This window comes from Malassezia pachydermatis (genome assembly GCF_001278385.1).
Source record: "Malassezia pachydermatis strain CBS 1879 chromosome Unknown scaffold3, whole genome shotgun sequence".
NCBI lineage: Eukaryota > Fungi > Basidiomycota > Malasseziomycetes > Malasseziales > Malasseziaceae > Malassezia > Malassezia pachydermatis.
In genome coordinates, this window is record NW_017253140.1 from 1,169,337 (window position 1) to 1,190,275 (window position 20,939).

Sequence of the window (20,939 nt, forward strand, 5' to 3'; positions counted from 1 at the left end):
ACCTCCCAGGTCCTACCAAATATCACCCAAACTATGGTCGCAAATAAATAAGTTTGCTGCCTTTCCGCCGACCGGTGTGTCGTTGCGGCAAATGGTATTCTTTGGGCGCAATACGAACCCTGGCACCCTGCTCCTGGCTAGTTCGTTCTTGATGGGTATGTACAAGGCCATGCTGACATGCAGAGGAGCTGCCTGTGCGTCTGGCTCATCGTGTGAAGGATCTGCATGAACTGCCTTCGGAGCTTGCGAATACACCATCGATTATCAAAGTCCGGAACTGGTACGCCCAGTCGTTTGAGGAACTCGTTTCGTTCCCTACTCCACGACTCCCTGAATCGATCCAGCGGCGACTGAGCAAGGCACATGCGATGGAAAATGATGATGAAGTGTTGGCTACGCCGAATCCTAGCCTTGAGGCCATCTCCAAGTTGGAAGACGGTGTGTCGAAGACCCATTTGACGCGCCGGAGCTCCCCCTCGGCGGACGGTCCTCAACGACGACGGCTTGTGCTGAACTATGGCACACAGACGCGTCTGGATGATATTGACTGGCCGCAGGATGTAATTGAGTACAATGAGAACTTTACACGGTGCTTGGAGCGTATCAAGCATCGGCATGATGGTGTGGTGACAACGCTGGCGCAGGGTGTACTGGACTACAAACGTGCGATGCGGGGCCAGAAGGACAAGGTGGATATGCAAGAGTTCCTTGATCGGTTCTACATGTCGCGTATCGGTATCCGCATGCTGATCGGTCAGCACATTGCTTTGGGTCGCACGTGTATGACACCCAAGAAAGGCTCGCTGGGCTACCTGGCGAACCGCGCAGCTGCAGGAGCTTTGAGTGATGTGAGTGGAGCGGAGCCGGAGAACTATGTGGGCATTATTTGTACGAATACGAATATCGGTGCTGTAGCGCATGAGGCCATTGAGAATGCGCGCTTTATTTGTGAAGAGCACTATGGTCTGTTCCGTGCGCCGCCGGTTCAGCTCGTGTGCCCCAAGAAACTGACGTTTATGTATGTGCCAAGTCACTTGAACCATATGCTCTTTGAGCTACTCAAAAACTCGCTTCGTGCCGTCGTCGAGCGGTATGGGGTGGAGAACGAAGAGCATTTCCCGCCCATCCGCGTGATTGTCGTGGAGGGCAAAGAAGATATCACGATCAAGATCAGCGATGAAGGCGGCGGGATTCCACGAAGTGAGGTGCCTCTGGCCTGGACGTACATGTACACGACCGCGCGATCCGAGGAGCTGGATCCTGATGCACAGACCTCCGACTTCCAAGCGCCGATGGCCGGCTTTGGCTATGGCCTGCCCCTGGCTCGCTTGGTACGTAACCACGCTACTCACACAACAGTATGCTCGCTACTTTGGCGGAGATTTGAAACTCATTTCGATGGAAGGGTATGTGATTGCGTCTATGGATGGACTGACCATTCTCAGCTACGGCACAGATGTATACTTGCATCTGAATCGCCTGTCCAGCAGCAGCGAACCCCTTCCGTAGTGTATAATACATTGCGTTGCTGCGTTCCTTTAGGCATGAACAATCGGCGGCATGCGAGGCTCAGGCCGTGTCGTGGCCGTCGACGAGGCTGGCGCCGTGGCCGTCGGTGTTGTCGACGCATACGCCGCGCGGCCCGACATGGGCGGTGGTGGGGGTGGCGGCGCTGCTGCGCTGTACATCGACTTTTCATACGTGGCGTCGTACTCGTGCGAGCCACCCGGCGGCGGGGGCGGCGGCGGGGGCATGTCCATGGGGTCCATGTACAGGCCCTCGTAGGGCGCGCGGTGCGACGTGCGTGGTGGGGGTGGCCCTGGCGGGGGAGGACCGTCCACATACATGCCTGGCGGTCCATAGTAATTCAAAGGTGGGCCGTTGCCATACGGCGGTGCGTACATATCGGGCGGCGGGGGTGGTGGGTGCGCCATCTCGTCCGGTGGGCCGTACCCAGGCGGAGGCGGCGGAGGCGGGGGCATCGCGCGCAGGCCCATCTGCTCCATATCCATCCATACATCGTACTCTTCGAGACCGCGTACGTCAGGGTACGCAAGGAAGCCACGGGCATCTCGGACTGACATGTGCCGTGCGGCATACTCACCAGGGCGTCGGTTCGTCCGCCGTGAGAACGAGGGCGGCTTGCGAACGACTTCTGCATCAAAGGGCTGGTGACGTCGCGCTGGCGGCGGCGCGTCGATGAGGCGTTTCTCCCGATCCAACTTACGGCGCTTCCGATCCAGGTCCGTCATCATTGTACGACGAATCGTAGCCGTCTGATCACGCCAATTGTCCCACGCAATACGGTCTTCTACGCGCCCCAGCAAGTCCAGCTGTTTCTCAGACTTACCAAGCCATACGTCGAGCAAGTCTAAACGCCGCTCCTTGCGCGTATCAATCAGGGTATGCAGGAGACGCAGTTCAGGATGCGTGCCTTGCTGAATCATTTCCGTTTCATGCTCCAGCTCTTCGAGGCGTTCCGTATACAGCCGCTCACGAAGCATTGCGTACCCAATCTCGATGCGTGTGAGCAGCTCCATCGCATCCTGACGCTGTTGCATCGCCTCGGCATCATCTGCTTCTGCAGGCCCAGCCGGCGTATCAGCTGCACTTTCCTGTGCCTTCGCCTCGGTCTCTGCATCCTCCGCGTCAGGCACTTCGTCCTCCGCAGGGTCCTTGTCCTCGTCACCAGCTCCCTCCGCCTCCGCCTCCGCCTCCGCCTCTGCCTCTGCCTCTGCCTCCGCCTCTGCCTCTGCCTCTGCCTCCGTAGGCACATTCTCTTCCTCTTCATTGGCGGTCTCTTCCGGGGCCATGTCCTCCTTCACGTCTGGCGTATCGGCCTCGGTATCTGGCGAGCCTTGCCGACTGGTCGCCGCAGAGGGCGGATTGGATTCGTCCATATCAGGCTCCATCATGAGACTAGGCGCGCCACCTGTGGCAGCAGCGCGCCGCTTCCCCGCCTCAGCGGTCACGGCCCGTTGCAACAGGGACGTAGGCTTGTGGCTGACGACAGCTGCGGCTGCCGCATGCAACGTTTCATCGCCTGGCTCATGCGTACTGTCCTTCTCCGCATCGGTATCCATCTCGTCCTTGCTATCGTCATTCTCGCGCTCGTCATCGCCGTCGTCCTCGTCCTGCGAGGCGTACGACGTAAGTGTCGACGAGGTCGGCGGGACTGCGGTGGATGCCTCGTTCGCGCCTGTGGTGGACGAGGCCAACTCGGCGAGGCCATCCAGCGCACTGCGTTCCAAGTCGGCCTCCGGCATGTCTTCCTCCATGGCCTCGGACAATGACGAGCCATCGTCTGAAAATGCCGCGGTAGGCTGACGCGTCTCCTCGTCCGAGCCTGGGTCGTCCGTCAGATCGCTGTCGGCACTGAACGTGTCCGGTTGGGTAAGTGGTGCCACCGACGTAGTCTCTTCGGGCACGGCGTTGTTGGTCGCTGTCGTGTTCATAGTGTCTTCTTCTTTCACTGAGCCTGACTCGTCAAACGAAAGTGGCTCTGTTTCTGCATCCGAGCTTAGCGGCGATGTAAGTAGCTCTTTCTGCGCAGTCTCAGATGCAGGCATAGCACGGTATCACACGGTTCGTTCACGAAACTATCCCAAGGGGCACGTAAGAAGGAACGCGTGTAGTTGTCCCTCGTACGACGCTCGCGCAACGCTAACGTGGTCGATGCACAACCCGTTGCAGGAAAAGCCCACGCTCTCGCCCCCCTCTGGGGCCGCAGGCCCTGCATGGCTTGCAGGGCCTCTTCCCTTTGTGGTGCGTGCATGCTTATCTATGATGAATAAACATGACTTTTTTTTGGACAACCAACAGCGTCGCAGAACCACGCCGTGGACGCACGCATCGACACCATGAGTCTGAGTGACGAGCACATTGACGATGTGCTTTGGGCCGCTCGTGCAGGTGACCTTGACGCTTTGAAAGAGACGGTAGCGGCTATTGGCGGCACGGATACCAACGCTACGATCAAGGCGGTGCTGGCGTGTAAGAACGAGTCAGGCCATACGCCACTTCATTTCGCCGCTGCGAACAACCACCAAGGTATGGGAGCCTTGGTACACTAACATGATAAGAGATTGTATCGTACCTTCTTTCTGCGGCAGGTGTCGCCGATGTCCTTGCTCAGAACGAATCGGGGAACACGGCGCTGCACTGGGCCGCCTTCAATGGTCATGTGGACGTAGCGGCAGCGCTGGTGGACCGAACGGAGGCTTTGGAGAACGAGGAGGCAGACGTAGCGAAGAAGATGCGCGCTGAAGAGGACCAGCGTGAGCATGAACGCCACATGGCGGCGAACAAGGACGTGAAAGAGGCCGAGTCCGATCGTCAAGCAGAGCTCGCGCACCACGACGAGCTGCAGCGTGAGCGTGCACTATGGGATGTACGCAACAAGGCGGGGCGTGGTCCTATGAGTGAGGCGCAAATGGCCGATCGCGAGGCTGTGGTACAGATGCTTCTAGGCCGCCTTGCGCAGCACGACAAGTCGGAGCAGGCCTCCTCTGCTACACCTACGCCCGTACCCAATGACGCAAGTGTCGAAGCGAAGACTGCGTCGATGACCTTGAACGATGCCTAAGTAGCGGCTACATAGGAGGGTATCCTCGCCAAGAGCAGGAGGCCCTGGCCTTTTTACTCCACATATGAAAGCGCTCGGCGCCGATTGGACCCCGCGTCCCCACCCTGCCCCTCCCTTTTTGGATCGGGCGGCTCGCAGGAGACTGAGTTTATCTAGCTCAGACCATGTCGAAGCGCGGGGCGCTTGAAGACCCGTACCGCCCTACCGATGCTAAGGTCTTTGAGGACGATGTACATGCATGGCCCTCCAGCCGGCCGCCGCGCGCTAGGATGTCGCGTTGGACACCCCTGCTGGCGTTTGTCGGCGCCTTGATGTGTCTTCAACTGATCCTACTATCGGGCCGTGTGCATGACTTGCATCGGCGCCCCCATACGCATCACCAGGATGCCAAGCCGGATTTCTCTGCGTACTTGGCTACTGCCAAGGAGCAGTGCCGTTTCAAGGCCGCTCGTGCAGGCCCTCCGCCTGGTTTCGCGAAGCGGACAGAGAACGACCGTGTGCTGCCCAACACGCCACGGACGTGGATCCGCAATGCGACAGTGTTCACAGGCGAAGAGATCCAGCCGCATATGGACGTTCTGCTGGATCATGGCCTTATTCAAGCCATTGTACCTACGCGTGCGTCGCCCTCGTCGGAGGACGAGGCGCATAGCGTGGATGCTCAGGGCGCCTGGCTGACGCCGGGCATTGTCGATCTGCATACGCACCTTGGCGTGCTGAGCATGCCGACCTTACCAACACACACCGATGGCAACTCACGCATTAGTCCGACGCGCCCCATGGTACGCAGCATCGATGGCATCAATGAGCATGACCAAAACTTGCGATCGACATTGTCGGGCGGCATTACCACGGCGCTAGTGCTGCCAGGCTCGCTCAACAATATCGGTGGCCAGGCCTTCCCCATCAAGCTAGGCTCGTTGGCCGGTCGGCCGCCCTCGTCGCGTGTCTTGGATCCGCCTCGCAGTATGCGCATGGCCGGCGAGGCCGGGCATACGCGTGACGAGATGTACTCGGAAGCCTCCGGGATGCGCCGCCCAGATGGCAGTACGTCGTTCCGCCAGATCAAGATGGCGTGTGGCGAGAATGCACGCAAGTACAACCTGGTCCGTCTGGATGAAGCATGGAACTTCCGCAGCATGTTCGAGCGTGCTCAGCGACTACGGGAGGCTCAGGACGACTTTTGTACGAGTCTGGAGATGGGGTTGCTGAACGCGTCGTCGTCGCCGGCCTCCCTGCGTTTCCCGACAGATCTGGAAATCGAGTCGCTTGTCGATGTACTGCGTGGGCGGACCAAGGTACAAACGCACTGCTACACGATGAACGATCTCGACGCGTTTGTCCGGCATGCGAACGAGTTTGGGTTCCCGATCGCCGCGTTCCATCATGCGCATGAGACGCATCTCGTGCCGAGTGTACTGCATGCTGCACCGGATCATACACCGGCCGCGGCGATCTTTGCGACGAATGCCAACTACAAGTTTGAGTCCTACTTTGGCACGCCTTTCAACCCGGAGCTTATGCGCTCACACAACATCACGCCGATCCTCAAGAGTGATCATCCCGTTTTGGATTCACGACGCTTGGTCGGTCAGGCCGCACAGGCTCACCACTTTGGCCTGAATGAGATCGACGCGCTGCGGGCCGTCACATCGGCGCCGGCGCATGTCTTGGGCTTAGCGCATCGTATTGGTCATGTCCAGGTCGGCATGGATGCCGATGTCGTGCTATGGGATCGGCACCCCCTTACCCTAGGCGCTACGCCCACAGCAGTGTATGTCGATGGCACGTCCCAATTTGAGACGATGCATCCCTCTGGTGCCTCGGTTCATCCCACCCAGCCCTACTCAGCCAACTATACGTCGGAACTTCACCGCGTGCGATCGCAGGTCGACGAGATTGCGGAGGGACGTGCGTTGGCTTTCCCGACGTCGATGGCGTCGCTGGAGGAAGGTGTGCTCGTGCACCTCTCTGCTGCGTACCTTCGTGAGAAAGGACGTATCGTCGCTCACATGTTTGCGGGCCACACTGGTGTGGTGGCGTATGCCAACGGTACTGTGCACTGTGTCGGCTCAGCCGAGGAGTGTCTTGCTGATGAGGCTACGTGGGCGCATGTACGACACATTGATGTTCGTGGCGGCGTGGTAACGCCCGGTCTTGTGTCGTACGGTGGCACCTTGGGCCTGTCAGACATCCCCAGCGAGGCCTCCGCGTCCGACGGCACAGATCCTTCGGCCGTGACGAAGCACTTGCATCTGGATTCGCTGCGACCTACAGCGCGTGCCGTCGATGGCCTCGTGCTGGGTGGTCACGATATGCTGCGTGCGCGTGCGTCTGGCGTCACGACCATCATCAATGCGCCCGTGGTGAACGGCGTGTTTGGCGGTCTCTCTGCGCACTTTGACACAGGCGCACAGACCGTGTTGGACAAGGGCAGCGTACGCACAGACGAAGTGGCGTTGCATGTGACTATTACGCCGGACGGCGCTGATCAGGTCGCCGTATCAAGTCAGTTGGCCCTTGTGCGTGCACAGCTAGCGTCACCTCAAACACCAGCATGGCGTCGCGTCACGCACGGTACCTTGCCCCTCGTCGTTGCGACCAACAGTGCGCATGTGGTCGCCCAGCTTATCCTTCTGAAACGGGCCTTCCCTGGAGTACACATGGTCCTGGACTCGGCGGGCGCTTTGCATGACCTTGCAGCGCAGCTGGCCGACGTTGATCTGCCTGTGCTCATGCCGCCGAAGATCTGGGAGTACGAATGGGCGCAGCGTACGCGTCTACCAGGCCCTCCCCTCACGTCCGAGACAGAGCTGAGTGTATTGCGGAAGCATGGTGTCCGCGTCGGTCTGCGCATCCGTGAGGCGTGGGAGGCTGCGAATCTTCTCTGGGAGGCCACCTGGGCGGCCCAAGATGCACACATTCACAACGCCACAGACGTGCTCGAGCTACTCACGACAAAGTAAGTATTATCACTTCTAACCTCTTTCAGCATCGAGGACATGCTGCATCTCTCACCCGCGCCGCTGAGCGACTTGGCCATTTTCGATGTACGTATGCACCTGTGCTTACAGACCCTAGTCGGATCCATTCTCGTTTGGCGCGAAACTCGTAGCGCTCACGACGCCGCGGCACTTGGAGCTGTACCCGTAAAAGGTCGGCCCATCTCGCCAGCTATACAGACACACATCGCTACAGTAGAAAACACATTTAGTGCATACGTTGCATTTCCATCTTTTTTCACATCCAACGCTAGCTACACGCTGAATAGTACATGTGGGTCACACTAACCACATACAATCTCACGTCATGGTATCCACATACAAGAGACTGCAGTGTATATGGAGGAAGAGGGTAGACCCCTTCCGAAAACAGTCGCCAAGACGACGATTTTAGATGTACGTGTCGTACGGCAGCGGGGCCAGGGTCACCGGCTTGTTGCCGCCCACCGACAGAGTGTGAGCCTCACGCGGCTGAGCAGGCTGGCGCTTGAGGTCCACGTGCTCACCCTTCTCCTTCGCAGCGTGCTTAGCGGCAGCGTTGGCCTTCACACGGTTCAGGAAGTCGTCACGGCACTTCGAGTGACGGACGTGCTCAACACGGAGGTTGACACGCTTCTCAATCTTGCGGTTGCCGACGGTCTTGTACACAATCACACCGACTAGCACGTTAGCACATCACGCATTCACTGTATACATACCAGCACGCGGGAAGACACCGTACACAACACCAGTGCGGCCCTGGTAGTACTTGTGCGGCATACCCTTCTGCTCCGCCGAGTCAGCGACAATGTCGACAATGTCGCCAGCATGGAACGGGCGCAGGTAGCGGCTCACCTGCACCTGACCGTGCTTGCGGAACTGCTTGGCAAACATGTGCCGAGTACGCGCCCTGTAACCATAACTGTGAGGCATCTTGACTGGTTTTTGGTGTTAGTAGAACAATCCAGGCGAAAGGCAGTGGAGCCCTTCACCCCCCTCGGCGCCTTCGTCCCCTGTGGAACTATAATTTGTCACGTGATAAAATAGTCTCGGCCGGTGCGTGGAGACTGGAGCAGGCGAAGAAGAGAGACTAGCGCGCGCTGCTGCCTGCTTCTCCTACCGACTCACCAAGATGCCGACTGCGACCCACCACTGCAAGGGTGCTCCTCGTAACCACAGCAAGACGTACAAGGTTCCCCGTCGTCCCTTCGAGTCGCCTCGTCTGGACGCTGAGCTGAAGCTTGCCGGCGAGTACGGTCTGAAGAACAAGACCGAGATCTGGCGCATTGCTCTTACTCTGTCGAAGATCCGTCGTGCTGCCCGTGAGCTGCTCAAGCTTGAGGAGCACGACCCGAAGCGTCTCTTCGAGGGTAACGCCATCATTCGCCGTCTCATTCGCATTGGTGTGCTGGACGAGTCGCGCATGAAGCTCGATTACGTGCTGGCTCTGCAGATTGAGGACTTCTTGGAGCGCCGTCTCCAGACTCAGGTCTACAAGAGCGGTCTGGCCCGCAGCATTCACCACGCCCGTGTCCTGATTGCTCAGCGCCACATCCGCGTCGGCAAGCAGATCGTCACTTCGCCGTCGTTCATTGTCCGTCTCGAGTCGCAGAAGCACATTGACTTTGCCCTGAACTCGCCTTACGCTGGTGCCCGTCCTGGCCGTGTTAAGCGCAAGCGTGCTGCCGCTGCCGCTGCCGCTGAGGGCGGTGAGGAGGAGGCTGCCGACGACGAGGAGTAAACACTTTCTTGTTGTTTCGCCATCCCACGTATTTTACCCGAGATGTTGACTTGGGCTAGTCTCATCTCTATCGACTCAGTACTTGGTCGCGCTGTATTCTCCGGATCATAGGCCATATGGTCGTGTATGGAGTCGTATTTATCTTGTTGCTAGTGTAGCGACAATCAAAAGCAATATGAGATCAAACCTTTCTGTGTGTTTTGTGTGTCTGTTACATTTTTTTATATTTGCGCGGTATGTATACTATACGTTCATAGGTCTGAGTTTCTTAGCGACGCACGTTGGCGTCCTTGAGCCTCGACTTGAAGCGGTTCAGACTGGCGTCAGTGTTTCGATATACATACCGTTGATGGTTGGCTAGGCGCGATTGATGTTCGTGATCGTTCGTACTGCCAGCGACACGGTTGCGTGGTGCCACTTGGAAACCTGTCGTGATAGCCTGAGGAATTCCCACATGACGTCGTGTCTTATCCGTAGCAAAGGCTGCTTCCGTGAGCTGGCTTGACTGGTTGTGCGGAGAATGCTGGTTCCATTCAGCCTGTGCCACATGCCGGTCGCGGTACGATGCTGAGCGTTTCAGGATCGGTCGAGTCCATACTTCCACCAAGTGCTCTGCACTACGACGGATCGCTGGCTCCACGCGCTTGCACAAGCTGTAAAACACCACGACACGACCCAGTCCGCTCATCTTCAAACTGATGGTATCAATACTCATACTTTCCAAAACACCGAATAATTGCTTTTGGATATTCAGCGCCGGCAAGCTGCGGTCAGGTAGCGGTTCGAGCCATCGCTTTACGCCTTCTAACAGGTTGTTATCCAGAATCGCCTGCTGCAAATGAGATCTGGTGTGTTAGTCATATTATCATACTCCCACATACTTTTGCAATGTGCTCACTACACGCGGCAAGAGGCGAAGCTTCGAGGTGGCTGGCTGTTTGGCACGGTTGGCCTCTTCATCCTCATCGGCTGCTAATATCATCTCTGTTCGCAATGCCGATACTTCTTCGTCAGCCATCAGTTCCAAGTCATCTTCACCTGCGGCACGACGACGAGTTGTGCGGCGCTTTCCAGACTTGAGTGCCGCATCAATCCGCGCGTTCACCTGTGCACGAATGAGTGCTTTACCCGTGAGAGGCGCTTCTTCCTCGTCGTCTGCACCATCTACCGGCTCTGGCTGGGCTTTTCCATCATCAGCATCCTCATCATCCCGCCTGGCTTTTTTCTTTGGTGGAATGGGCTCTGAAGCAAGCATATCTTCCGTGACTTCTCGGCGGGGGATACTAGGGAGTGCGTCATCGTCGTCTGCGACTGTCTTGTCTGCCGCCTCTGACTCGGTTGTTTCTGTTACTTGTTCCGTCGTAGCCGTATTGGTGACATCCTGCTCGACCTCGTCATCCGAGTCACCTCCGAAAATATCCCTATGTTCCTTTGAGTGTAAGCTGTTCGTCCATACTCGTATACGCACCGTATCCTCGTCGCCTGCCATACCCAACACTACGTGATGAACTTCGACGCACGCGCGATGGGTGGATGGAGGGGCCCTCTTCACGTGGTGCCCTTCTCCCTGTGTTTGACAACAGCCTGACCCACCCAGTAGGCCTCCACGCGCGGCACATAGCCGTTCCTGTCCGCGCGTGTGCAAGCATTGTGTCCAACGTTACCGCCCCAGGTGTCAGACGATTTTTACCGGCTGGCGCACACTCTTTGACTCTTATGACAAACTCATTGACCCATGGGGCCGGCTTCGGGTCAGCAGCTAACCACGGCACCGACAATGGGTATCCAGGTGTAACGGAGTACACGCACTCAGGTGTTTTGCATTTCCTGCAAAGTGAATGGCGGCGGTACGAGCATGAACGCAATGCCTGGGCTATTGAGAGAGCTGAGCTTCGTGTATGTATTTATCATTTGATCTGATGCAGAAAGGCCCGCATTGCGTTGCTTGAAGGCGAGCGTCGTAGCGTCGAGAATCTCAAGACGGATCTACTCCGTCGCATCAAGATGCTCGAGTTTGCCCTTCGTCAAGAACGGTATGTATCTTTGTCTCAACTTATATTCTCAGTGCCAAGAGCCAGACGAATACACCTACCCCTACTGCTTCAATGAATCCTTCTATTAGCAAATTGATGATGGAGCGGACTCAAAGCGGGTCTAGTGGCTCCCAGCCTGATGAGGCCGCTGACATTGCCAAAAGCCTACCGTCTACGACATCCACTGCATCAACCTTCAAGCTTCCTCGTGGTGTGAAAGATGAGAAAGGACGGGCCAAGAGTCGCGCTTATTTGCAACAATGCCTCCAAGAAATCGCGTACCTTACGAGCGATTCTACGTTGAACCCTCTGGGTGTCCGAAATGGGGCTGGTGATGCTCCTACGGATACATCACTGCCTTCACGCCCCTCTCTTACTGTTCCAGACGTACCTTCTATCAATCCAACTTCGTCTGAGGGCTCCGAGGGTACTGCTATCTCAGGCTCTGTCGCTGAGGAGCTTGCTAGTGATTCCTTGAAGCATCAGACTGCTGCTGAACCGTCACGGGTTACACCTTCTTCTACGACTGTGGTCGAAGATAAACACTCACATGAGCCTATCTCACGGGTGCAGCCACCAACGAGTGTACCTGATGTTCAACTTTGGCATCCAAAGGGAACCATGTCGGCACACTTTAGTTCCGTACGAGCGTTGGCATACGATGCAAGTGGTCAAGGCCTCTTCACTGCCTCCGATGATTGTACTATCAAATACTGGCATCTACCAACTAATGATAAAGCAAGTGCCTCAGCGTCTGTGACCACTTCTATTACAAACGCAGAGAAATGGGAACATCTGATGACGCTCCGTGGCCATGAGAAAGGCGTGAAGAGTCTTGTGTTTTCCAAACGGCTCAATCGCTTGTACAGTGCTGGGGAAGACGGCCGAATTTTACAATGGGATATTCCCGCAGATACTCCAGAGAGCGACAAATCCATTTCATCTCCCCTTCTCCCTACATCCTTTGTCAAGACAGAGCAGGGTACCCAAAGCCTTGCCCTATTCCCATCCAATGGGCAAGACGATGCTCTTCTTGCCTCTGTATGCGCTCAAGGTCAAATCCAGTTATGGTTTACCGATGACCAAATGTCTCCGCGCTTGTTTATGCAATGGGATTACTTCGGTACGGATCCATCTGAAGAAGCGCAGAAAGAACGTCAGGCCATGGCTTCCATGCCTGTACCTACATCTATTACCAAGTGCCCAGCTGATGTGAAAGCTTGTGTCGTTGCTTTTAATAACGGTGTGATTCGCTTTTTCTCTTTGACCAACGGTCGCGCTATCAAAAGTCTGACTTCTCCGTCATCTACAGCACCGGCGAATGTAGTGGTCGGACACCCTACTCTACCCAGCATTGCAGCGGGGTACGAAGATAACTATATCCACCTATTTGACTTGGAGACAGGTTCCGCTGTCCTTTCTCTTCACGCTCACGATGATGGCATTACCTGCCTCGATATTGATCCTTCTGGTCTTACCCTCGTAAGCGGGAGCCATGACTGCAAAATCCGATTTTGGGATGTGAGGTACCGAGGAAATAATGATACAGATGCGGTGGAGTCACACCCATCTTACAGCGCCGTATGCTTCCAAGAGATTCTTGCACATCAATCGAAAGCGCAAGAAGGTGTTCTAGCGGTGCTGTACCATCCTGCTTTGCCTCTTGTTGCAACCGCAGGGGCAGATGGATTTGTTCACTTATACGGGTAGCTTGGATGGCTGCATGTCCGAATAATGATAAACAGAGTATGTAATGAACTTAAATAAATGCTATTCTGAACGAAAACAAGGTGGTCTTGTTTGTGGGACAAAAACATAATTGTCTCATAAGAGACACCCTTTTCTGATCATGATTGTCATCCTTACTGCAGGGACCATGCTAATCTTCTCTGTATCGTTCCAATTTTTTCGTATGCTACCCGAAGGTGCATAGGTATGTAATGTGTTGTGGAGTGGTCCGTACAGATATATAGCGCTTTTCAATGCGATAAATTTATGGCCGTTAAAGGAATGCTTAATAAATAATCTATTTGAGGGGCTGAGTCGCGAATTGGTACATGTTTAATGTGGTTTGGCAGCCACGCGGTTTATTCCTGCTGCCCCAGTTCCATCGCCTTTTTTTTTTCACGTCGAAATCTGTTATCGCTTAGCGTTTTCCTTTTCGCACACCTCACATCCCGAGGTTGTATTAGTTTAGATTCAACATTTATCAAACTATTTACGTCGAGTTCTGTCTGGTACTTTTGCGGGCGGAACTTGACGCGCTTAACTTAACGACTGCAACGAGTACTCTATGATGACGGACCAAACCTTGGCACAGTCTCTGGATGGTCTTTCCCTTGGGAAGAGCATTTCAACACCCTTGGATCCGGCAATAATGAAAAATAATGACCTTTTCTATCCCAGCGGATCGCCACTAGATCAAAAAATGCCACCTCATGACAGCTTTCCTTTCCCCAAGTCGGGCGACAGTGCTACATCATCGCGCTTCCAACATTTATTCGCTGGGAATGGATTTTCTGGTCCAAGTGAAGCTAACTTATCATCGAAAAATGAGGCAGCACTATTTCCCAAGTCTGGGCTTTCAAGCTCAGATTTGTCGCAGAACGGCAACATGTTTGGTACGGGTCCAAGTCTAACGGCCCCACTCCCTAATGGACCCATCTCTCAACGCACAAGTCCCACACCATTTTATGGGGGTACCTGGAGCTCCAATGGACCGTCGAATCTTACATTCAATGCATCTTCCTCTGACCACCCGTCCTCAGGCGCCCTTCCCCCTACTGCCCCCTCTTCTTTGCCAATGAACCCTATGCGGTTCGGCAACAATATGCCTGCTACTGTGGCCGGAGAAGCTGATATCATTCCGACTGCCATTGTGATTAAAAACATTCCTTTCAACATCAAGCGTGAACAACTGTTGCATATCATTCGTGATTTGGGTATCCCTGTTCCCTATGCATTTAACTACCATTTTGACCAAGGTATTTTCCGTGGCCTAGCCTTTGCAAATTTCCATTCACCTGCGGAGGCGAATGAAGTGGTTTCGGCACTAAATGGTCTTGATGTGAGTGGTCGTAAGCTTCGCGTGGAGTACAAGAAAGTGCTTCAAGCGGGCGAGAAGGAACGTATTGAAAAAGAAAAAGCGTTGAAGAGGATGCAATTCCCACACTCGAATGACAAGGAGCGGAAGAAGGACAAGGTGTCGACCGCAGAGTCTGGTGCCATTCCAGGACTAAATGTAGTTCCGACGCCCATTCGTGCTAACTCGCCTAATTTTGCGGCGCATGATAAGGATGGACCGCACCGGTTGTCGCCGGATGGTGTCTCGCCAATCTTCTTTATGCGTCACAGTCCGAGTGATGCACAGGAATCTTCCCTGGACTTGAATGATGCATCCACACTTGAAATCTATTCGCGTGTTCTCCTATTTAAAGATGACCGAATGCGTGATGACCTTTCGTTTTCAAAGTGCCTGACCCCAGCAGAACGGCGTGTGGTGCATCTGGTTGCTCAGAAGCTGGGCCTGTATCACTACACAGTGGGGTCAGGGGATGACCGACATGTGATTGTGACCAAGGCGGAGCTGCCATCACGTCATGGCGCGTCCACGCCCACGTCGGCCGATGTGCGCGAATCCACGAGTACGCGATCGGAGCTACTGGCGAAGAAGAGTGTGCCTGATATGAGGCGCGCAGCTTACAATGATATGAAGCGCTCAAGCAGTCCGAACACCATGAACAGCAAGCTGTTGATGCCGCATACCGGTGGCAATGCACTGTTCACCAGCAAGTCGAACAGCAGTCTCCATGAGGGCTACATTTATGGTCATGATCACCGCTTCGATGGATTTGGAAACTTTGGCAGTAATGGCACGTCTTCTCACAATCTCTTTGCGTATCCTGTTGACGCTCCTACGGTCCCCTATTTGTCACACGCCAGTAGCGTGGACTTGGATCGGTTTGACTACGCAAGTATGCAAGGGCCCAAGGGACCTTCGATCTATCGTTCGCGGTCCCCGTTGAGCAGCGGACACTCCCCGCTGGGGCAGACAACTGGCCCCCTGGACCATGCGATGCCCACGCCGTTCGGTCCCTTGCCGGGCAGCATCCACCTGCCGCATCGGCCTGATACGCTGCGTGATCAGGATGTGGATCTTTCCCAGTTTTCTTCCAGCGGGTCAATGGTGCCCTCCAATCTAGACACGAAGGGTACCATGGACGACGTGGCCGTTCCTATGACTGTGCATTCCAAGAGCAATGATACGAAATCGCCCCATTTGATCCACCCAAAATTACCACAGGCACCATGAATGACGAATACTAATGATCGTTAATACACTCTCCAAGATAAGGTCACCGGTTACATAGCCAACTACAGTCTTTATTTTTGTCGCATGCATACGCTGGCTGTCTGTTTGACATTTTTCTTTTGCAGCGTGGAGGTCTAAGTGGGGCGACCCGCCAACGCCACATGGATAAGCGGCGAAGTGACATTTCAACCTCTTCTCCACGTACGACCGTCGTTCATGCACGATACGGTCCATGGCCCTGGGCGGCCCTACACGCCCAGTACGCCATGCTTTGCCGAGATACCAATACAGCCCTATCATATCCATGCAGTGCCTACACGCTGCGCTCGACCACGTGCCAACCCACGCCCAGCTCCTGCTTGTGCTGCCGGCGTGATGTGGCACGGCGTGCCTGTGTTGGTACCACCTAGCACGGCGGGTGTGCCATGCAAAGTAGGATCGGTGGCGTTTGTGCATGCCAAGCGATATGGTCTCTTTGTTCATGGCACGCCGCATGCTCATCACATTGCGCGACCCTCTGTGTCGTTCGGATCCATGTCATGCGACACCCAAAGCCGTTCTCAGCCATCGTCACCCGCCTGGTCCAAACCTCGCGCGTGGTCCCAGCCTGTAGGTACACCTGTACGGGGCGGCGGAAGTGGCAGCAGTAGTGTCCGCACTGGGCCCAGTGCCATGCCGACAGACGATCCATCTGCGAGTCCTACGAAACCACGACGATGGGGCTCGACACGCAAACGGCCTACGCTAGAGGAACTATATACCACAGCGCACGAAGTACAGGAGGCTCCTCTTACTATACCTGTAGGCCTGATCAATCAAGGCAATTCGTGTTTTGCAAGTGTCATCCTCCAAATGCTAGTGTACTGCCGTCCTTTATACTGTTTCCTCACGCAGCTGCGTGATATCATACCACAGGACCTGAGCAATTCCACACCGCTATTGGAGGCTGTGTTCCGGTTTTACACCGAAGTGCCACTGTCTTCGAAACTTGGCCCGTCTCTCTTACAAAGCAGTGTTGATCCGATCCTCCCTGACTATATCTACGATGCGATGCGTCTGCACAAACGCTTTGATCTGTTTCAGCTGGGCCACCAAGAAGATGCAGAAGAGTTCTTCAGCTTGGTCTTGAGTACACTGCATGAGGAGACGCAGCTGGTCTACCGCCGCCTTGATCAGCGGCAAGCGCATTCACGTCGACGCACGACAACCCCTTCGGCTGCGGATCCTTTCGCCGCGGATCCTGCGCCTCTTGATGTCGACTCGAGTGATGATGACGACAACGACGACGTCGAGGCGACTGAGGTCATGCGACCTTCCAGTCCTGATCAGGACGAATGGCTCGAAGTCGGGCAGAAAGGCAAGACGAGTCTTACACGAACGAGCGGCACGGCCGAAGCGCCGTCGCCCATTACTCGCATGTTTGACGGGAAGTTGCGTAGTACGTTGACCACTCCCGGCTCGAAAACCAGTGTGATGCTTGAGCCGTATCGCTCACTACCGCTGGACATTGAAGCTCCGCATATCCGCTCCATTGCCGATGCATTACGGCACATCACGGAGCCGGAAACCATCTCCGGGGTATGGTCAGCAGGCCGTCACGCCTTTGTCGATGCTACCAAGCAAGTGTGCATTGAAGCATTACCGCCTGTGCTCGTCTTGCACCTCAAACGGTTTGTATTTGACGGGCTGTATGGCGTGCAAAAAAGCACCAAACCCATTTCGTTCGGCCTCACATTGGACGTAGCGCCCGAGGTGCTCAGCTCGGTGTGCCGTCGCGCCGCGACGTCGACTAGATACGCCCTCTTTGGCGTCGTGTTTCATCATGGCCGCCTCGCTTCAGGTGGTCACTACACTGTGGCTGTCCAGCGACAAAACCACGACGGCTGGATCCACTTTGACGATACCCAGGCTTGGCCCATATCTTCTGACGACGTCCTCGCGACCGGCCGCGGTACGACAAACGAGCAGGGCGACGCTTACCTGCTCTTCTACCAGCGTCTTCCATCCTCTTAGATAGGTATGTGTTCTACAAAAGGTCCTCGTCCTCGTCGGCCTCGCCGACCTTCTCTGTGTTGGTCGTGAGAGCCGCTGGCTTGGACACATGCGACGCCGCGACAAACGAAGGAGCTTGTGATGATGGCGCTGACGCAGCCTTTTGCGCCTCCAGCATTGCCATCGGATCGCTGGCTACCACAGGTTCTGCTGTGGAGGGCGCAAGAACCGAGGCTGCGACGTTGGCCATGTCGGTGTTGTACTGCGCCTGCACAGACCGCTTGATACGCAGCATATCACGGAATGTATCTTCCGTACCGTTCTCAATTTCAAAGGCATTCCATTCCTGCCAGAATGCCGGCTGTGTCTTGGGATTGCAGAACTGCGACGCATGGGCGTAAATGGCACGTGCACGCTCCATTTCGCCCAGTTTGCGTTCGAGCGTCGCGAACCGCAAGCACATCTGCGCCGCCTGGCGGTCAGGCAGCACTTCGATGGCCTGCTCGTAGATGGGTCGCGTTGCGGCGAGGCCATAGTTGGCAGCCGCTTTCGCCACATAGTACAGGTACATTTCGTAGCGATCGTCCTCTGTAACGGCTTTCGTCGCACGCTCGTAAATGCTCATGGCTTTGCGGACCAGTCCATGCTCTTCTTCCAGCTCGCCGTACTTGAGGTACAGCGGTTTGCACAGCGTAGGAGGGCACTTGGCCAGCGCCTGCTCGAACAAGTCGCGCGTCCGCTCAAGCTTGCTACCACCGTACCTTGCCACGAACTTGCTTAGGTATACATTCCACAACTCAAAGGCAACAGGGTACGTAAACAGTTCCACGCCACGCTCGTAGACCTTGAACGCCTCTTCAAAGTACTGCTGCTCTTCGAGGAACTGCGCAAAGTTGATGATCGTCTGTGCATTCGCAATCTTCAGCTCCATAATGCGATCAAATGCATGCTTGGCACTTTCCATCGTACCCAGCGCCTCTTCGAGGTCCGTGTAAAAGGCCCACAGCTTGAGGCTCTTGAACAAGCGGCTTTGTGGTGGCAGGGTGTCATCGTAGTACGAAATACTGCGGATCTTTTTGTAGCTGTTGGGCACACTGGTGGCTCGCGACATGATACGCAACGCCTCGTCGTAGTTGCTGTTCCGCACCTCCATTTCGGCCCAGCTGCACCAGACCTCGGCGAGATCATCCACACGCTTGTAGGGCACTTTGATTGCACGTTCGTAAATCGCGCGAGCGCTCGTGACATCGCGCTCAGCCTTGTCGGGCTGCGCACGGCCTGTCGAGCCGCCTTCTTCGTAGAACTGCGCAAAGTGGATATACAACTGGTGCAAATTCGCTGTGGCTTTGCGTGGGTCAATCGTGCTTATAGCTTGTTGGTACGTCTCCACGACTTTCTCGTCGTTCTCGCCCCACAACGCTACGCGCTTTTCCCATTCCTGTACATCGTTGGGGTTTCGACGCAATAGTACATCGTTCACTAGGAACGGCCGCCGTTCCATCAATGCCTCAAATGCTTGCATACGCTGATCAATTTCAGCTTCCTGCTCGGCCTTGGATGGTCCTTCCTCGTCTTCATCGTCCTCGTCCTCTTCCAGCTCTTCCATCATGAACGTAATGATATTTTCACTCGTCTCAGCGTACGCATCAAAGATCTGGGTAAAGTCACGCACAGTGAGCACGGTCGTCAAGCCTGTCTCAAAAATGTCCTGCGCTGTCGCCAAGTCCCCACGCTTGATATAATAGGTCGCAAGGCCCGTCCACAAACGCCCAGATTGATCAGGGAAGCGCGCGAGACCATCGCACGTCACAACCTGCCGAACAGGTAAGCGCGATGTATCGAGCAAATCCGTCTCAGCAGCCGGTGCCGTATCATCTGGCTGGCGTGCGGGGAGGGCTGCTTCTTCGTCGTTCGAGAGGCCGATAGCCGTCGGGTGCTTTTCCGTCAGCTCCAGCCATTCCATGAGCAAATGATAGGGACTCTTCCCATCTGGACTGGTGTACGATCCATGCAAAGCCTGCCGTGCAAGACGAAGTAGGAGTTTGGCCGCTTCCAAGATGCGTTCCTGCGCTGTGATACTCAGTTCCTCGTCATCCTCTTCGTCTTCGGCCTCGGCCGCTTTTGAAGTAGATGGTCTCGATAGACTGCTTTGATGGCCATCGGCATAACGCATCTCTGTCATCGGCTCCAGCAGCAAAGCCACGTATCGCTCCGAGAGGCTTGGATCCACTTGCAAGTAGCGACGCCATACGCGCCGGGCCGTCTCGCCACCACATAGCTCTGCCCATCGCAGGTACATCTTCCAAATACGCAAGTGAAGCGACCCTGGGAGGGTACGCAATGCACGGTCAAAGGTACGGCGTGCATGGGTACGTGAAAGAATGGGCGAGCAGTAGGGATGCACAAACAGGCCCAAATAATCGAGCCACAATCTCGGCATCGTAGGCAGCCACGCTAGCGCGCGCTCGTAGGCGGCCGCCAAGCTACGCCACTCTTTCCATCCCAGCACGCCGTCCAGCGCGTAATTCCAAGCATCTTGCCCTTCTTCGTCTTTGCGCATATCGAGCAACGTGGGTCCCATCTCCAGCGAGGTGTTCGTGGACTGCAGCACACGTCGGCGATGTGCCTCAGCACCTTCGCGTGGATCACCTAGCACAAAGCGTGCACGCGCATTTAAGTATCGATGCCACAGCTTGTACGATGTAGGGAAGACAGCCAGGGCACGTTCATACAGACTGACAATGCGCTGCAGAGCCAGGCGCTGAGATGCATCAGACAGGAATCCCAGCAATTTCACGCCCTCCGACGAAACCCAAGCGTCCGGTGTTGGCCGCTTCGCGAAGTTCACTTCTTCTACATGCGAAATGTAAGCAAGCCAAGTGCGCAAGTTGTCAGGGTTGCGTAGCAATTCCTGCTCCAAAATGAGATCATCATGGGGGATCAGTGATTCATGCGTGGTTGGCGAAGGGATAGGGAAGGCCAATGGGAACAGTTGCGAGATGTGCTCCATCTCGCTAGTCCCAGCATCCGCACTCGCTGCCATGGTCGTCGCAAGCGGCGTGCGTCGCCTGTCGTTCGTGCCAGCGCCGCAGACGATCGATCCATCTCGCGTCTCTCGCCCTTCGTCTGGATCGGCCGAGACCCCTCCACTTCTCCGCTTCGCGTGCACCATGGCAAGAGGCTTGTGCGTTGGGTGGTGGACCTTATGGATCGGCGACGAGCAGCGTCACGCATTCCCGATCACATTTCTGACGATGCTCTTGATGACTACATTACGGAGTTGATTTTGGAGGAG

At 55.6% G+C, this 20,939-nt stretch overlaps 9 protein-coding genes across 9 annotated transcripts; 5 read left to right on the forward strand and 4 right to left on the reverse strand.

Annotated features, from left to right (window-relative positions):
- Positions 1-1,538: 1,538 nt before the first annotated feature.
- On the reverse strand, positions 1,539-3,569 carry Malapachy_1218 (hypothetical protein; the record flags this gene model as incomplete). The annotated part of the gene is made up of 1 exon (XM_018135725.1): positions 1,539-3,569. The coding sequence occupies one exon, from the start codon at positions 3,567-3,569 to the stop codon at positions 1,539-1,541; it is 2,031 nt and encodes a 676-aa protein (XP_017992273.1).
- Positions 3,570-3,860: 291 nt separating this feature from the next.
- Malapachy_1215 (cytoplasmic ankyrin-repeat) lies at positions 3,861-4,585 on the forward strand (the record flags this gene model as incomplete). The annotated part of the gene is made up of 2 exons (XM_018135722.1): positions 3,861-4,050; positions 4,083-4,585. 2 exons carry the CDS (start codon positions 3,861-3,863, stop codon positions 4,583-4,585), a joined length of 693 nt encoding a protein of 230 aa, XP_017992280.1.
- Positions 4,586-4,749: 164 nt separating this feature from the next.
- Positions 4,750-7,738, forward strand: Malapachy_1206 (composite domain of metallo-dependent hydrolase; the record flags this gene model as incomplete). The annotated part of the gene is made up of 3 exons (XM_018135713.1): positions 4,750-7,547; positions 7,578-7,635; positions 7,667-7,738. 3 exons carry the CDS (start codon positions 4,750-4,752, stop codon positions 7,736-7,738), a joined length of 2,928 nt encoding a protein of 975 aa, XP_017992237.1.
- A 239-nt stretch (positions 7,739-7,977) lies between these two features.
- Positions 7,978-8,499, reverse strand: Malapachy_1193 (60s ribosomal protein l21; the record flags this gene model as incomplete). The annotated part of the gene is made up of 2 exons (XM_018135700.1): positions 7,978-8,246; positions 8,286-8,499. The coding sequence occupies 2 exons, from the start codon at positions 8,497-8,499 to the stop codon at positions 7,978-7,980; spliced, it is 483 nt and encodes a 160-aa protein (XP_017992561.1).
- Positions 8,500-8,698: 199 nt separating this feature from the next.
- Malapachy_1177 (40s ribosomal protein s9) lies at positions 8,699-9,307 on the forward strand (the record flags this gene model as incomplete). The annotated part of the gene is made up of 1 exon (XM_018135686.1): positions 8,699-9,307. The coding sequence occupies one exon, from the start codon at positions 8,699-8,701 to the stop codon at positions 9,305-9,307; it is 609 nt and encodes a 202-aa protein (XP_017992306.1).
- A 268-nt stretch (positions 9,308-9,575) lies between these two features.
- Malapachy_1199 (transcription factor iws1) lies at positions 9,576-10,796 on the reverse strand (the record flags this gene model as incomplete). The annotated part of the gene is made up of 4 exons (XM_018135706.1): positions 9,576-9,624; positions 9,652-10,152; positions 10,189-10,736; positions 10,776-10,796. The coding sequence occupies 4 exons, from the start codon at positions 10,794-10,796 to the stop codon at positions 9,576-9,578; spliced, it is 1,119 nt and encodes a 372-aa protein (XP_017992567.1).
- A 3,347-nt stretch (positions 10,797-14,143) lies between these two features.
- Malapachy_1185 (rrm r3h domain-containing protein) lies at positions 14,144-15,652 on the forward strand (the record flags this gene model as incomplete). Its single annotated transcript, XM_018135692.1, has 1 exon — positions 14,144-15,652. The coding sequence occupies one exon, from the start codon at positions 14,144-14,146 to the stop codon at positions 15,650-15,652; it is 1,509 nt and encodes a 502-aa protein (XP_017992616.1).
- A 375-nt stretch (positions 15,653-16,027) lies between these two features.
- Positions 16,028-17,665, forward strand: Malapachy_1211 (ubiquitin-specific protease; the record flags this gene model as incomplete). Its single annotated transcript, XM_018135718.1, has 1 exon — positions 16,028-17,665. One exon carries the CDS (start codon positions 16,028-16,030, stop codon positions 17,663-17,665), a length of 1,638 nt encoding a protein of 545 aa, XP_017992276.1.
- A 13-nt stretch (positions 17,666-17,678) lies between these two features.
- Positions 17,679-20,687, reverse strand: Malapachy_1186 (spliceosome complex protein; the record flags this gene model as incomplete). The annotated part of the gene is made up of 1 exon (XM_018135693.1): positions 17,679-20,687. One exon carries the CDS (start codon positions 20,685-20,687, stop codon positions 17,679-17,681), a length of 3,009 nt encoding a protein of 1,002 aa, XP_017992615.1.
- Between the last annotated feature and the right edge of the window lie 252 nt (positions 20,688-20,939).